This window comes from Phyllostomus hastatus, unplaced genomic scaffold (assembly GCF_019186645.2).
Source record: "Phyllostomus hastatus isolate PE091 unplaced genomic scaffold, TTU_PhHast_1.1 phas_contig_34, whole genome shotgun sequence".
NCBI lineage: Eukaryota > Metazoa > Chordata > Mammalia > Chiroptera > Phyllostomidae > Phyllostomus > Phyllostomus hastatus.
Genome location: NW_025333857.1, coordinates 48,914,720 through 48,932,101, shown reverse-complemented (window position 1 = coordinate 48,932,101; position 17,382 = coordinate 48,914,720). Strand labels below are relative to the sequence as shown.

The 17,382-nt window shown below is 42.9% G+C and overlaps 1 protein-coding gene across 2 annotated transcripts in view; it reads right to left on the bottom strand.

Annotated features, from left to right (window-relative positions):
• TDRD7 (tudor domain containing 7) overlaps positions 1-17,382 on the bottom strand; it is a 61,638-nt gene that overhangs the window by 2,228 nt on the left and 42,028 nt on the right. For both annotated transcript variants that reach the window (XM_045840828.1, XM_045840829.1), the window contains 5 exons: positions 15,575-15,661; positions 9,429-9,563; positions 7,051-7,161; positions 4,657-5,159; positions 798-958 (listed from right to left, as the gene is read on the bottom strand). In XM_045840828.1, coding sequence (XP_045696784.1) covers positions 798-958; positions 4,657-5,159; positions 7,051-7,161; positions 9,429-9,563; positions 15,575-15,661 — 997 coding nt within the window. The remainder of the gene's footprint in view (positions 1-797; positions 959-4,656; positions 5,160-7,050; positions 7,162-9,428; positions 9,564-15,574; positions 15,662-17,382) is intronic.

The window sequence follows — 17,382 nt, the reverse complement described above, 5'->3', positions numbered from 1 at the left end:
AGAAATGTTTTATAACTGTAGGAATCCATTATGTAGATGCTTTATAACTTATGCAGTAAATTATGAAATATTTAACTGTGCAGTGTTCTCCTCCCATTGGTTATTCAGGTTGTTTCACTGTTTTCATTTGTTTTGGCTCATATACACAGTGGCAAGGTTGTTTCTTAATGCTACAGTCAAAGTATAAACAACCTAAACAGGCAACAATAGGGAAATACTGATCAAACAGAATAGTTTGTAGCTATTAAAAAATCATTATCACGCCCTGGCTGGCATAGCTCAGTGGATTGAGCGCCGCAGGTTTGATTCCCAGTCAGGGTACATGCCTGGGTTGCAGGCCACGGCCCCCAGCAACCGCACACTGATGTTTCTCTCTCTCTCTTTCTCCCTCCCTTCCCTCTCTAAAAATAAATAAATAAACAAACAAACAAATAAATAAATAAATAATCTTTAAAAAATCATTATCAAAACACCCCCCAAAATAGGGGGAAACGCTACCCGAAAACAGCAGGCTGCATTACCATACCTGTCCTGAGATTACAGCTTTGGAAATAAATGTATCCCTGAAACCAGAGCTAGCAGGGAGTGTGGAAAAGCAGAAACAGTGGGTAGAGCTGGAGGGCATGACGACTGTGAGAGCATGAAAAATTATTTCCTTCTTGGTCAGGAAGACCATTTTTTTGTGAAAAAAAAAAAATCGCCTCCACAGGCCAATGATTCTGTCCTCCCTACGTACCCAGGATAATGTGACAATATAAAGAGTGTTGGGGAGTGAGCTCAGATTCCTCAGGAATTACCTGCCAGCTGAGCTGGCACTGCTTGGAACGGCAGCTTCCGGAACACGTCCACTAGGGGCTGCACTTTCTGCACGTTGACCAGCTCATGCTTGCCGTAGTCCAGCTCGTACACCGAGGCCAGCCCGTTGGTCAGGATCCCCTTCAAAAGCACCCTGTGCCACCTAGATGTGCCAAGGATTGAAAGGGAAGAAGAAACACAAGGTCAACGCCTGCCTCGAGGATATTATTTTATGATAAAAAGAAAAATTAATGAGAATGTTGTTTATCCAAGTCTGAAACTCTACTACCAGAAGTTTCTGAAGAGATTGCTGCTTCTTTTCCTAAAGGGTTACTGTTGTACACTGGCTCACGCGAGGGAGTTTGCTCACTCGGGCACCTCTTTCAGGCCTTGTGGAGCTCAAGGAGAGTGAAAGAAACGTCACGCAGGAGGATCAGGACGAGGCTCATGGGCCCCTTCACTCCGCTGGCGGGACAGGGACCACCACACGTGTGGGACAAGTACGTGTGTGAAAGACAGGAAGAGGGAGGCAAGCGGTACCGGGCCAGGCCGAAGGCACACGTGAGAAGGAAAGCACAGAAGCCCCACGGGGCAGGTGGTCTGGAGTGGAGCAGACACCACCGCGTAGCGGGGAGGGGGGTGTGGGGAGGAACGGAAGAGAAAGTCAGACGGGGAAGGGAGGCTGGGGAGAGATTACAAAAAGGAATGTAAAGTTGGCATTTGTAATTATGTCAAGTAACAACATAAAAAAACATAAAACAAAAAATCTAACCCACCACTTAAAGAACCTGGAAAGGGTAAGAGAGCGTGGAGGAAGATCCAAACTCCAAGGTGCCAGAAATTCACACACATGTCTTTTCCCCTCTGTGTCTCCATCATTAAAATGAGAAAACCCAGACTTCGGAGTTCAAGAATGAAGGGCCATTCTCGAGTCCTACAGTCTTGACTGTTCACAATGTCTGAAAGCAGAGTGTCTCCGGAGGCGGTCTCTGCTCCCGAATGCTCTGAGTTGGGCTCTGCCTCAGGAGGCGGACCTGGGCGCCTGGGGAAACAGGTGTGTCAGGGCCAAGCCCAGAGGAACAGCAGGCCCTTGGCTGCAACACACTGCCGGGCCGGCTCGGCTAGGCAGACTGGACCCATTCCCCCGCCAGTGCACACACAGTGGAGAATGGCTACAGGAAACCTACGCAGCTGTTACAGGGTGAGTTACAGTAAGAAGGCTACAGACAGGCCAGCTTCAACACTGTATGTGATTGGGGGCTTCTGCGGGAAACTCCAGAAACCTTCAGGTAAGGTCAAAGGGCAGCAAGCAAAAGCCCATGAGTTGCAGAGACAACATAGACGCAAAAAGAGGCATCATAATAAGTACATGAGTGCTTTGGGGGTCAAACTCCTGTGCTGGAGTCCCACCAGAGCTAGGCCATTTTCCAGCTGCATACCCAGCATTCTTTATCTATTCTGAGCCTGTTATCTCGGAGGTAGTACTTAATTTTAATTCATTTGCAGAAATAATATATACAAAGTGCCTTGCCTTTAGGCACTTGGCAAATGGTGGCCATTATTAATATTATAATCATTATTTAAAAAAGCTAAGCTGTAGCCCTGGCTGGTATAGCTCAGTGGATTGAGCACAGGCTGCGAACCAAAGTGTCTCAGGTTCGATTCCCAGTCCGGGCACATGCCTGGGTTGCTGGCCACAGCCCCCAGCAATAGCACATTGATGTTTTTCTCTCTCTCTTTCTCCCTTCCTTCCCTCTCTAAAAATAAATACATAAATAAATAAATAATCTTAAAAAAAAAGAGTCATGAAAATTAAAAAAAAAAAAGCTAAACTGTGTAAATATAAGAACTTCAGGCCAAATTAAAGAGAATCTTTCATATGTGGAAATGCCAGTTTGGTACATGTTGCTAATTTATTTAAGTGCAAAAAGACATGAAAACATTTGGTTTCCACCAATAGCAATGTCTTTACATCGTACCGGGGAAATTACGGTGGTCTGTGCTCTCAGTCTGTGAATGAGAGGCACAGAGCAGTGAGCAGAGGGCCATGGGAGGACTCTCGTGTTGTGCTTCTACTTAGCTTTCAAGTTCTAAACTCACGGCTACATTTCCAATTTTGGTGCAAGGCTGCTTGTGAATCACCTGGAGAATCTGTTAAAACACAGATTCCAGAGTTCCACCCCCCAGAGATTTTGATTCAGGGTCTCTGGGGTCAGAAAGGAGAATCTCCACTTTTAATAGGTTTTCCAGGTTATTCTTACTAAGATAAATTTGGAAAGCCCTGTAATAAAAAAAAATCTATTCACAATTCCTATGTCTTAACTTACCGTAGTTGGGAACAAGGTTTAGTAAACCTTGTAAGCAAGATTGTAAGCAAGATAGAAACTCTAGACATTTTGCATTGATTCAGTTCATAAAGTTTTTAAAGGTAATCCGTTCTTGTCTGTAAGACATCCCTTGCTTACCTAGGGACAAATTAACTGGTTGGAGCCAAGCAAGAGTCCTGGGGCAGAACCTCTGGACACACGCGGTGGGGGCGGGGCGGGGGGCGGAGTCTGCAGTCCCCTCTGTAGGCTCCAGTTTACGTTTCCTCCCCCACACAGCTCCTGCCTCCAAATAGGACCCACCTGTCCCCACTAATTATCTCTAATCTGCTCCTCAGATAACAGGTAACAGCAGTTTACCTGTGATTAAATTAGCCTACAAAGAATTGTCATGAGGGCAAATTAACACCAATAATGTTCCTGTACTGAATTAAACCCGTTCATGCTATGATTATAACTAACTTGACACAGTAAAAATGTTTTTTTAAAGATGAAAACCTTGTAACATGTAAGTTGAATGCTTTTCAGAATGATAGCTGCTACACTTTTCACTTTCAAGAGTTAAAAATTGGATTTTCTTCTTTCACAAAAATAACAGAATTTTCTAAATGCCTATACTTGCTATTATAAAGGACAAAAGCATTTCATAGGAAAAATAAGCAGTCTGACCTTTAGAGCTGTCTTGGGCATGTGTGTTTGTGTGTGTTCTTGGGTGGAGGAGAGACAGTCCCTCGTTTTCAGCATCATCAAAGAGGTTTGGTCATTTCCCCTAAGGAAGCTGTCCAAGGGGACAGGACAAGGGACAGCTGTGCTGTTTTCCAGCTGTTTCTGTGGCCGGAGAGCAGAGTGCAGAGGGCAGTGCTTGGGCTTCACTGAGTTGAAACCAGCGAGTACCTCAGGAAAGGAGCGGGTGGACCCAAATGTGCAAATGTGAGAATACCCACAGAAGCACTAAGCAAGTACAGGGAATGACAGTTCTCACTGTCCGAAGGCCAAAGCCAGTGAAACAGGCATTGCCGCACCTCATAAAGGTGGTGCAGGCTCCCTAGGAAGCGACTGACAGTGTATATGAGGAATCTTTAAGCAAACAGGTGTTTTCTCTTTTACAAATCTATCCCATAAATAATCAGAGATGTGCACAAGGGTGAAGTCTGGTTGGCTGATTTTAATTTTGTGTACTTTTTTGTATTTTTAAAATTTTCTAAAATAAAAATCAGTTTTAAAATTAAAAGGTTATTAAATTAAAAACATTATTTTCTAAATTTAACAAATATTGTTTTCTAATAGAAAAGCAGAAAACAACATTCAAACCTTCACCTCAGGTATGATTAGGTTTTAACAGGAATATGGTCACTAGATTTTTAAATAAATGACATAATTTTAAATATTAGAAAACGGCATAGTTTATTAGTCTCACTTCACATTCAAAATTCCCATTTGTGTAGTTCAATGCCCCCCTGCAGGGATGAAGGACTCTGGGTGTCCCGCCACACACTCTTCCTAGGAGTAGGATAAAACGCTTTGCCCAAGGACCTACTTGTTTTCCACTTTGGCAGCGTACACCTGGTCTTTCTCCACGGTCACGTAGCGCTCCTTAGACACACTGTAATACAGAATCATCTCTTCCATCAGCACTTCCAGCTTATGTATCTCCTGCCACGGCTGGATGACGAAGTAGCCAGGGTGGCAGGCCACGGGCACATACACGTCCATGTATTCCCCTGGCTTTGGCAGGTGGACAGGGGGCGGCAGTTCCTCCATGGAGACGGAGCAGGTGGGATCCGCCACGGGCTTTTTGATGCCGTCCGTGAGGCCCTTTCTGACATTCTCTTCAGCGCTGTTAGAGACGCGGGTGTTGCCACCTCTGCTGTTGGGAGAGCCAGCTCCACTGGATATGGCACTCAGAAACACATCCTTCTGATGCTTCCACAGGTCTGCATTCGTAATCTGACGGTTAATGCTGCGGTGAGGATCCGGGAAGTTCTTAGGAGTAAATAAATAAACGTGCGCGATCCCTCTGGTTTCATCCACTTTTGTAACCTTTGGAAAACAAGAAACACCAATTCAAGAAATCCAAATTAATATTAAATTCTGAGAGGTGGTTATAATATTAATGTTAAATATTAAAACAGTATTTTGCAAAAAAAACCCCAAAACCCCAACCTAAAGTTATTTTATTTAAGGTCAGATGGATTGTCAATCACGCTAGCAGTGAATGAGCTGCTAAGCAGTCTAGAGACCAGCAGCAAGCTCATGTGAGTGGAAATGTACTGATTTCTAAAATCTCTGAGAGTACCTTATAACCTGCTAGGGGTCATTATCACTGAGAGGAAGTGATTCTATATGTCATGATTAAAAATGTTATTTATTAATGACATTTTAAATACTCAAAATAGAAAGAATAGTATGATGAATCTTCATGTGCTTGTCACCCATCCAACTTCAACAATAGCAAATAATCACGACAATGGCAAAATGTTCTATAAGCATTCTGCTTAAGGCTGGTGTGCTCTCAGACCAGGAGGGAGGAAAAAGCTTTGACATCCACTGTACCCTCCAGGACCCTCTGGTCCACATTCCTTATTTGGTCCTAATATGGGCCCTCACCCTTTCCCCCCTCCCCCAGTTACGAGGGAGAAGAGGGATCTTGGGAGTGAAAGAGGAAGCAAGCTCCAGGCTGAAACCGCAGTTTTGCACCTTTTGCCCAGGAGACCTTTGACCACCTAGCTCCCTCTCTCTGTCAGAGAGGTGAGTGTCTGCACGAGAACACCACCTGTTAAAAACTGGGCCTGGAATGCTGTGTGTCCCCAAGGGCTGGGGGACGGTTAATTCTTCTCATCAGCTCCTCTGGTTTATCTTAGAAACGACAAAAATGAGGTACTTCTAGCCACATCTATTTTTTATCACATTGGGCTAGAAATGAAAGGCAGAGACACGGGCATGAAGAAAGGAAGACACCTGCAAGGCAATCCTTCCACAGTAATTTACTTAAAATTTTTTTTTCCTAGAAAGATGAATTTATTTAAATTTATCATTTGAAGTGCTAATGATGTACTGACTGCTAATTCATCTTGATTTATGATATACAAACGTCATTTCAATAAGCAGCCATTAAGATGCCCTGGTTTTAGGAGCTGAAAAAGTAGCTGAGAAAGTAATATTCATTATCATGCATCAATTAAAGAGTATAAAATGGTACGTAATTAAGTGTGGACTGCACATTATAAATCCAAGAGGAGTATGAAGACAGGAAAATCAGTGAGAGCTGGAATAACTCAGAGATCTTCATGAAGATATATCAAGGACATTCCACTGTTAAATTTCCATACAAAATGACAACACTATTTGCATCTGTTAAAACAGAGAAATACCACTTTACATTTCTATTCGTGGAAACACGGGCCATGCGTGTGACGTGAAGATGTGGAAGTACAGACAAAACCAGCCAGTTAAACAAATAAAGCAGTTTACGGAATCTTTAGGAAAAAAAGGCAAAAACCAAGGTTATAAGCAAATAATTTGTTTATAATCTATTGTACTTTAGAAAAAAGAAATAGAGGACTTACATGGTTTTTAATAACACATATCAAGAGATCTGAGGGGGCTCCTCTGTTGGGTACTTACTGTAATTCCTTATTATACTGTAAAACAGGTGCAGAGAACCATGTCTGCTACCTTAATAATAATGGGAAAATTATATAAAGGATTTAAAAATAGTGCTGAATATACAGAGTAAATTCTTAAAATTAAACAATGAAATCTCTTCTCACCATATATGTAACCAATGTCCTAATTATAAAAGTGTGTCAGATGTGAAAGTATTAGGTTACAGTAAGATAAAATTCGATATAATTCTTTTACAAAAACCAGATGAGACCCTCTTGCTGACAGTTCCCTTTTGAAATGTATCAAGGCCAGTGAGATAACTAACCTTGATACTACAGTCTGAGCAATTCAAAACAGAATCTCGTAACCACAGCACGGCATCTGGCGTCCACATGCCCATAGATTGTGGGATGTCTGCTAAGCAGCACTTGATAGCCTGAAAAGAAAACACGGTGGGAAAGTCAACACACTACCTTAAAATAGGTACTTATGAGTAACGTCAATATGATTTTCCTGCAAGTCAGATGCTGCCAACATAGAGAGCAAGCCACAGCTAATGATGACAATCAGCACTCAGGCTGAAGCATCCGCTTTGTTCCTGGCTCTATTTATATTACCATTATCCTCTTCACTCCTATTACAAGCCGAGGCTTACCCCAGGCATTCCATGCACTTCTCACCCTACAGCACTTCTGCTTGATGGGCAGGGTGGCAGCACCACTTTACAGATGGCGAAACGGGCCCGGGGAGACACTATCAGATCACACAACTGAAAAGAGAGCATTGGGATTTACGTCTAGGTCTTCTGTCTAAACCTAACTGGAAAAAAAAAGTGTCATTTGGATAAAAACTGACTCCTGTTGCAGAAACCTCTTCAGAGGCTTGTGTGCTCCACCCAGCATTTCCTGAGGACCTTGTGGGTGCCAGCATTGGTGCTCGCCTTTGGAGGGAGGTCGTAACGAGAATTAAGAAAAAAGTGAAATCCATAGATTTCACTCGTTTTCCCCAGTGCTCTTTGCCTGCCACCATCACGGCACAAGCTTTTGCAGAGTGGCTGCATCAGGGAGTCACCGGTGACCTCAGGGACCCCCTTCAGTCTCACAGAAACCTTTGAACCGATGGAGGCAATTCTGTGAAGGGAACGAAACCTACTTCCAGGATCCCTGGGTTCCTTCGTTCCTCTCTGAGCCCCATCCTCCCTGTCATGCCCTCCTCCGTGGGGGGCTCCCGGTCTCTCCCTGTGCCCCCTGGACGAGGTCACACGCTCTATGGTGATGAGGGAGGGAGGCGGCCTGAGGGGGCCAGCACACTGGCCGGCAGGCCCTGCACAGGGAAGGCCGCCTCCCCAGCTCCCACAAGTGCCGCCCCGTAAAGGAGAACACTCGGTGCTGTCACACTGTCTACTTTGTCAAGAGAAGCTAGAAGTGGGGATTTTTGTGTGAAATTATCTGATTTTTAAATCCCGGCAACTGATTCACATTTTAAAACACTGCAAGAGCCAAGAGCCCAAACTCGATATTCCGGGGTCAGCTTTGGCCAGCAGGCCGTCACCTTGCAGCTCTGACTGCGGCCTCTTGGGGAGAGGCTGTTAGAGGCTTGGCCTTGCTGGCTTTTAAAGTTCCCCCAGCTTTGTAACCGTTCAACAATGAATCTAGATAAGATTAATATAAAAAATTTGTCATGGCTTTTAATGCTGTAGCTCCAAGAAAGTGTATTGTGTGACTTTCAGACACTCAGAACCAGTGGGATGGGGTCCCTCACCCCCTCCCCTTCTAGCTGGGGGCTTTTCTAGAAGGCCGGCCCCGGTGGATGTTTACCTAACAAGGGGTGCAGAAGCCAGAGGTGCTATAAGGTGAAAGGAGCGCCTGAAGGCCTAACAATTTTCAGCATTATGGCTGAGCAACAACGTAAGTGATTCGGAAAACTGGCTTGATGATGAGTTGGGCAGCTTCTCTGTAACAGTCACACCTTAGAAAGGGCAGCGGCAGCTGCAGTGAGAGAAACTGAGAAAGTCGTGCTAAGTGTGGCCACATGCTTTTCATTCATTGCGTTTTCATGGCACAATGTATCTTCTAAAATATACAAGAAGCCGTTTAAAATTACAGAATGTCAATTTTACTTTCAACAAATGATTAATTTCTATACAAAATCCTCTACTTCTCCCAAAGGTGGGAAATAGTTCTTAACAATTTTACTTAACTCAAGATAATTTAAAATTCTTACAAATTTTTACCAATAGAGGAGGGACAGACAGGCTGAAGTTAATCTTTTTACTAAAATCTATGAGGGTAACATCATATAAGAAAATGATTAAATATAAACAGATTTCGAAAGAGAATGGTTACCTAATTAAACTGGGAACTCTGGGGGTAACTATTGACACACAATACCCTGAAGCTGAGTAGAAGTCAGCACCAATTGTATCATATTAAAATATCAACAGAACCTCTAACCGGACAATGTAACCTAACAACCGGACATACTTACACACACACACATTCATCCAACAGCGTCCGTCCGTAAGTCTGACTGGCTCGCCTACGCCAGCTGAGCCGGACGACCACCTGACCCCCAGCGAACCACCACGTTCGAGGCATTTCCCATCAGAGACACGCGCAGGCTCTGGTCGTCAGCAGGCTCACAGCGGAGAGGGCACCTGGCACACGACTACGCACGCATTCCGGTCTCTCCAGCACACAGTACCTGAGACGGGATTGCGATCACTTCCTGTAGAAACCGAGAGGGGATCTCCCTGAGCTCCGATATTTTCACGGACGTCACGGTGCCGGTGTCCAGGAACTGGACATCAAGAGTCCGGCTGCTGTGGACGTTCATGACCTGCAAGGACACAAGCGCCGGCCCGTTTACTAGCACAGCCAGAGGATCAGAACAGCCCTGTGCCATTACATCAGGTGCAACTCTAAACTGCATATAAAGACGACATACTTCCATTATTAAATTTTCTCTTATTTTAAAATTTACTTACAGGTATTCTTTTAGAGTAGAATTGATTTCAACATCTAGTTAATTTATGTAATTAGTAACATTCAGTAAACTAGTAATAATCAGTAAAATTAATATAGTAATATCCACTGTGCTTTCAATTCTAGGATACTATTGCTTATAAAACAATTTGATATATTCTTATACATTGCTGATTATAAGATGCAGTATGTTCTACAAAATATTAAAATGTGAGAAAAAAAACTGTGTCTTAGCAATGAGGAAATAAAGAAGAGAACTCAGAGAAAGAATTTTAATTGTACAGGTAAATACTACATATGTTTTAAATCATAACATATTTTGGTATTTTATAGCTTTGTCAGAAAGCCCAATGATAATTATTATCATTTGTCCTAACAATTTGAAACTCAGAAGTCAAAGTGGTAAAATAGGCCCAAATTAGTAATTGAAAAATGGGAAAATTACACATTGAGTCAAGGCAATAATTAGCTATTTGTGATCAAATGGTTAACATCACAATATAAGATGCTGGGTGCATCTTTAAATGCCCATAATTTTCCTCAATGAGCCATTGTGATATTTGCCATCATTGAATACAGTTACACTGGCCAAATATAGCCTCATGGGGATGGTTATTTGGGCAGGAACTTCAAGCCTACAACTGCACTAACTGCCACCTTAAGAATGTAGTGCAGCCCTGGCTGGTGTGGCTCAGTTGGTTGGAGCACCATCCTGTAAACTGAAAGGTTGTGGGTTCGATTCCCATGCCTGGGTTGTAGGTTTGGTCTCTAGTCAGGGGTATGAAAGGCAACCAATCGATGTTTCTTTCTCACACTGATGTTTCCCTCCCTCTGTCTCCCTCTCTTCCCCGCTCTCTAAAATCAATAAGCATGTCCTTTGGTGAGGCTAAAAAAAGTGTAAAAAAAAAAAAAAAGAATGGCTATGCCTTCAACATGGTGACTGTTGAGAAGAACTGGGCAACTCTTGGCATGGAAGTCAGATTCACCAGAAGTAAAGCCTTTTCTGCTGCCCCAGAGAATGTTTTATTAATATAACAGCACACATTTTAAAATCTCTTAACACATGATCAACACCAACAGCACTATGGACAATATTTTTTTTCTTGTTGTTTCTTGGGCAATATTTTAAAATATATTGTTATTCAAATGTACATATTGAGCATATATATTGGTATGGATGGTATAGACTGAACTTAGATATCCAGGCACAACGAGGCCACAGAGACACACTGAGTACTTCCCCATCCTAAAGAATTCCCACTCTGTGAGATGACACAACTGTATACTCAGAATGTAATGCAGTGAGGGCAGTCATGAGTTGTGCAGGGGCAGTACCACGAGAACAGAGGATGGGCACCTGACCCAGCCAGGGAGCAGCTGTTACAGCAAGCTTTCAGAGAGAGGAAAAGCCTAGAATTGGTACTTTTCTTTAAAATTAACTTTTCCCCCCTCATTTTGGTACAATGCCTCCATTGTAGAAAATTTAGATACTTAATGATATGAAATTTCTTATATAACTTCTTATATAACTATCCTTCTAGTCTTTTATTCATGATTTTACAAAAAAATTTGACTGACAGACATTAGAACATACTGCACTGCAGAAAGTGAGTGCAGACCACTCAGGACGTGTTTGGAGGTACAGTGATATCGGGGACCATGGTGGCCACAGAACAGAGTTGGCTGGATGTATAAAATAAGTTCAGAATATGTAGGAACTAAATAGTATATACTGTTTAATAACTGACCGCTCTTCACTCAATGGCTCAAAAATACTTCATGTCATTAGTCTTCCACGTCATTTTAATGGTGCATAAGCTATTATATGGATACACTGTGACTTACCTAATGAAACTTTTGGCTGGATAATTTAAATTGTGTAAACATTTGTTCCTTTAAGAAATAACTGTATTTATTGGATATTTGTATTTCCTTTCTCACAAACTGGAATTTCATAATTTTCATAAATGCATGTCCTTTCAGAGCTGGACCTTAAATTGTGAATGGGAGCAAACCAGGTGGGAAGACATATAGTTAGGGAACAATCTGGACACCTCAAACAGCGTGGGGAGGGTGGGCAGAGACATGCAGGCTTTTCTCACGTGCGGGGTCTGCAAGCATCTTGGTTAGGTTGGAAGATAAAGTGAGAGGCAAAGGCGAGGCCTTGGAGAGCCAGACACTGCTGAGTCCTTAAAAGAACTCAGACTCGACCTTGCAGAGGAGAAGAAGCCACTGTCAAGTCCTGAGCAGAAGAATGAGATGGCGACTCCAGAAGAAGCCGTGCACTGCTGGTGGTAAGACTGAATGAGGGCTTCACCATCAGGTGGATTCAGTTTCAAACCTCAGCTCTCCTACTTCTTCCCTGAGGTTCTTTCTTCATCGGTAAGAATGGGGATAATGGGGTTTTGTGAAGATTACATTAGATCAGTCATGTCTAAAAAAAACAACATTTAGTGTCTAGGAAATAGTAAGCCTTATTAAATGTTGGACACACTATTACAAGTTATTATTTGCATTTTGGGTTGCTCATTCTAGTGGTATGGAGCTCGACTGGAGGACAGAGTAAAGGCGGAGGAACCAGTGGGCACAGTATTGCAGTGATCTAGGTGCGAAATTACAAAGCTATAAAACTGACAGAGTTTGGTGGTTACTTGCGCCAAGGACTAAGGAAGATACATGAGTCACAGATATCTCTGCAGCAACAGCCTGGATGGCTAGCTGAATGGAGGTACCACCAAAATACGGACGTAAAAGGAAGTCAAAAATGAAGAAAGGTAATTTTGGTTTCGGACACGTAGAGCTTGAGGATTTTGTGAGATGGACAGTTAGGCTGGCTTTTTGCCCAAATCTGAAGCTCACCAGGGCTGCAAACTAATTTAGGAGACATTAGGACCCAGATAATAACTGCAGCTATGAGATGGAATTGCCTAGAAGGATGCAGAGGCTGAAAAGAATGGCGAGCTGGGACAGAACCTGGGGACGCCGACACTTTGGCCACAGGGGTGGGGTGGGGGGTAAAAAATAAGAGAAAAAAGCATTAGAACATCATGAGGAAAATCAGGAGGATTAGACAACACGGCAGCCCAGTGAGAAGGGAATCTCACGCTTCCACACTGGTAGGTGCAGCAGAGAGGCCTGGTAAAATGGGAGCTGGCAGACAGCGGTCGGACTGTGCAGCTCAGGTGCTGCTACAAGAACAGCCTCCCCGATGCAGAGCAGGCAGATGGCAAACAGCAGCGGCAGAGACCACCTGCAAGGTGGTGTGGAGAGTGAACGCAGCCCACACAGGACATGTTTGCAGGAAGAGTGGTGGCAGGGAGGGAACGGCTACAGAACAGAGCTGGGGGGTGGATGAAGTGAGTTCAAAAGATACAGTTACTACATAAAGCATAGACACGTCAAGAACAAACACATCATTTAAGCACAGGATCTGCTTTTAATGAACTATTTTTCCTTAACTTCTATGTATCTCTAAAAGAATGAACACTTTTGCTATCTCAAAGGTAGACAATACACAATTTGATAGTAATAAAAATATCACTAGATATTTATCTAAACATTTGGGCATTTGCGGAAAGGTATTTTTGCCAAAATGCCATAGCCTGGTTCCACACATGAAGAAATTCGAGTTGAGGGATACCCTAAAAAACACCACTATTCTTTAAAGGGCCACGGACAACAAAGAAGGAGCAAGTGCCAGGCTGGAGAAAACCAAGAAGACAGGACAACTAAACACAACTTGGGACCCGGGACCAGAAAAAGGACACTGAAAGACCATCTGGGAAATGTCAGTAAGTTCTGAAGATTAGTTAACAATAATTTATTGATGTTAATTTTCTGCTTTTGGTAATGCTTATGTAAGATAGTAACATTTGGAGATGGTCAGTAAGGGACATTTAGAAACTCTAAATTATTTTTGCAACTCTCTGAAAGTCTGAAATTATTCCAAAATAGAAGTTTGAAAAATTAAGTATTTGTGTATTTCCACAACATACACTAAACATCACAGAGCTTTCAAATTCAAATAATGCCGTGTTCTTTTTAACAAGCCATGTTTTTGAAATTTATATCTAAACACAAAACCCTTGTTCATATAACCCTGGATTTCAGCCTTCTGACATACATTCAGGTTAATGACGATAATTACTTGAAAATTGGTGCTTTCATTAAAGTAGACATGACCAAGTTTCATTTAAATAAAAAGAAAATCAGTATAATTAAGTTCTCAAATGCTGCTATACAATATTAAAAAGTCAATAAAGCAATGGTTCTTACCTTCTTAGTGGTGGTTTCTTTGAGAATCTTATGAAAATTATGGACACTCTCCATAATTTTCTGTTTTTCCATAGGAAAAACAAAAGTAAAATAAAATCAGGCCCAAATTTGCAACTTTAGCTATTGGGCAAACTAGATATTGAAGAGAGAGAGAGAGAAAGAGAGAGAGAGGAGGGAGGGAGGAAGTGAGGGAGGGAGGAGAAAGGAAGGAAGGAGAAGAGAAGAGAGGAAGGAAGGAAAGGTAAAAACAAAAATTAAAAACTCATATTTGAAAAATATATAGAAATATATGACAGGCCCTGCCTGGGCAGCTCAGTTGGTTAGAGCATTGTCCTGATACGCCAAGGCTAAGGGTTCAATTCCCAAGTCAGGGCACATATAAGAATCAACCAATGAATGCATAAATAAGTGGAACAACAAATCGATGTTTCTCTCTCTCTAAATTAATCAATAAAAATTTTAGAGAGAAATATATGATAAAATATAACCAACCTTTCAAATTCATAACTGAGCTTGCAAGAAAGAAAGACAGTGACCAGGGACTGGAAATAGGAGCGTATGGAACATTGAAGCCAAAGCCAACCTGGGCGGGAGGGACAGAGGATCTGAGACTCCCCGAAAGAAGCTGCAACTCTCACAGGGCTACAGCTTCTGTGGAAGGGTGACTTTCTAGAGACATTAAGGCAATATCTAGTGAAGGTGAAGATAGTGAGGTTGAAGTTGAAGATACGTATTTCCTGTGGCCAAAAATTCCATTCCTACAGATGTACCCTGGGGGGACATGCACAGGAAGGGCCATGGTAACGGTAATGTTGTTTACAACAGAAAGTAGGAAACAATCTAAATACCCACAGTCGGGAGAGTGCGGTGATGATGTCGGCACAGTCGTGCGCTGTCACATCACACAGCAAGAAAACAAATAAACTGAAGCTGCACGTGCTGACATGGATGAAACTTACAAACGTAAAGAATGAAAAGCATGCCCCAGAAGAACCACCACATTTTACTATTTATACATATATTTAAAACATTTATTCATTTAGTTATACCTTATTCACTTATTTTTACTGTAAATGTTTTATATACATATGCATGTCTGCATTTCTACTACCTGCACATGAAAATACACAGACAGTGAAGGTGTGTGTGCAGCCACAGACACAGTGAAAGCGTAAAGGAATGACAGGAACGAGAAACACCAAATCCAGCTGGCAGCTCCCCCAGGGGCGGGATGCACGGAGAGCACTGGCTGTGTCAGTCAGACTCTATTTCTCAAACTGCTTTTTCCATTTAAAAAAACTGTTTGTATGTCTGAAATATTTCATAATAAGTTAAAAAAAGTCACCCTGACCAGTGTGGCTCTGTTATTTGGGAGTCGAACTGCAGGGCGGAGGGTTGCCGGTCAATTCCCAGTAGGACACATGCCTGGGCTGTGGGTTTGGTTCCTGCTCAGGGAGCATGCAAGAAGCCACTGATTGATGTTTCTCTCTCGCATCAATGTTTCTCTCCCTCTCTTCCTCCCTCTCTTCCCCTGTCTCTAAAGAATAAATAAATAAAATAATTGGAAAAAAGTCAAGTGACTGATTTTACCTCTACTCGTAACCATTTTCCTTTGCAATGTATGAGGCAGATCTTCCCACAGAAGGGTAAGGAAACGAAGTACTCTGAGGTCATGTGCTGCAAAACAGAATTCATGACACTTTTATTACTCTTAGCGAAGAGCACGTTGCCACACCACTAGAAAAACATCTGTGAGGCCCAGGCCGGCTGCCTCACCCACATGCAGTCAGGGGACGCGGCGCATGCCTGGGGCTTGGAGAACTCCTGCACTCTTTCTCTGCATCTGCTGACGGCAGTGATCTATGCTCCCTCCTTGCACATGGCTCATAAATCACCCCTGTTGAAATGTCTAAAAATGTTAGCCTGGACATCAGTGTGACTCATCCGGGCTCTGGCGCCGTCAGTTAACCACGAAGAGGGAGGATGAATCTGACAAAGAGGAGAACAGCGTGGATGAGAAATGAGGAGGCTGGGCTAGCTGTCAATAGGTCTCTTTTTGGAATCTTTGAAGATTTAGATTCAAAGATGGGATTTTAACTCCAAACAAAAGAAATGTCACCAACACAAATGTGGATGTCAGGGCCAGTGAAATGGCAACACATCATGGCTGTAGGTCTCCTCATCCTCCTCTGCTGCCGCAACCTGCTGCTGGGGCCCTGCCGTGGTCTCTTTCTGCCAGTGTGAATGTGTCCTTCCCCACAGGTAATGTCTCCACTTGGGTTACAAGAGCACTAGGGACTATCAAGAGCGCCCTTCGCTGCCACAGGTTATGAGCACATACATGCAAGTGAGTCATTGGAGTCAGCCTCTCTGGGTGTCTCAGATCTATAGACTAGCAAATTCAACCTAAGTAATGACCTTGACATACATCTAAAATGTCTATAACATACAAAGTGGTAAAGCTGTAGGTCTAATGCCTGAATTCTATGCTGTAGTCTGAATACGGGCTTCACCTGAGTCAGCAAAAGCTTTGAAATACCTATTCTATGCAAGACACTAGATTAGGCACTACAGTACCTAAATGGATTAGGTGCTTACCAGTAAAGTTCAGTCTCTGCCCCCAGGAAGCCTACATTCTAGTAAGACAACCAAATACCCAAATAGCTAAAATACGGTATTTCATAAGTGCCACAAGGCCCTCACTGTGCTTGGCAGGTTAGAGGCAAGGGGTCACTTCCAGGACGAGGGGGTCAGGGGTGAAGTGGCATTGGAGTTTAGTCACTCGGAAACCACAGCATACTGTGGATCATGACTATGATGTCCTAATGGAGCTAAGGAAATAACCTTGGAACCTTAAAATAAAACCTCTCCATATCCCGATTCAGAAAAGAATACTAGATTGAAAGGGTAAGGAGCTTCTTAATCAATTTAAACTGCAGACCCTCATTTACTGAGGTGGCGGCTTCTCAAAGATCCTAGAGAACTTGGGAGTGATGCCTTAGAAGTTTTATTCTCCTGAATCCCATAGTTTCATCTTTGTCCAAAGCAGAGGAGCCGGCTGGCTCTAGCAGATGGAGAGCCAGGCAGCCGCACTGAAGGACCATCACCTGCACCTTGTCAGTGACACACCCATCAGTTGTTGAGCACTTACTACACACCAGGCACTGTGTGAATTAAGCAGGCTTGCAACTTGTTCTCACGACACTCCTATGGGTACACACTACGGCTACCCTTGTTTTACAGTGCAGAAACCAGTGGTGAGGGTGGGGGGTTGGTGTGTTTTGTTTGAAAGTATGCAGTCTGTGGCTCTCACCCACTATTCTAGAAGGTCTACCTCAAACTTTTCAAAAGTTATTCATACCTAGACAAATTTAGCGACCACTCTTATCTGCAGTTTT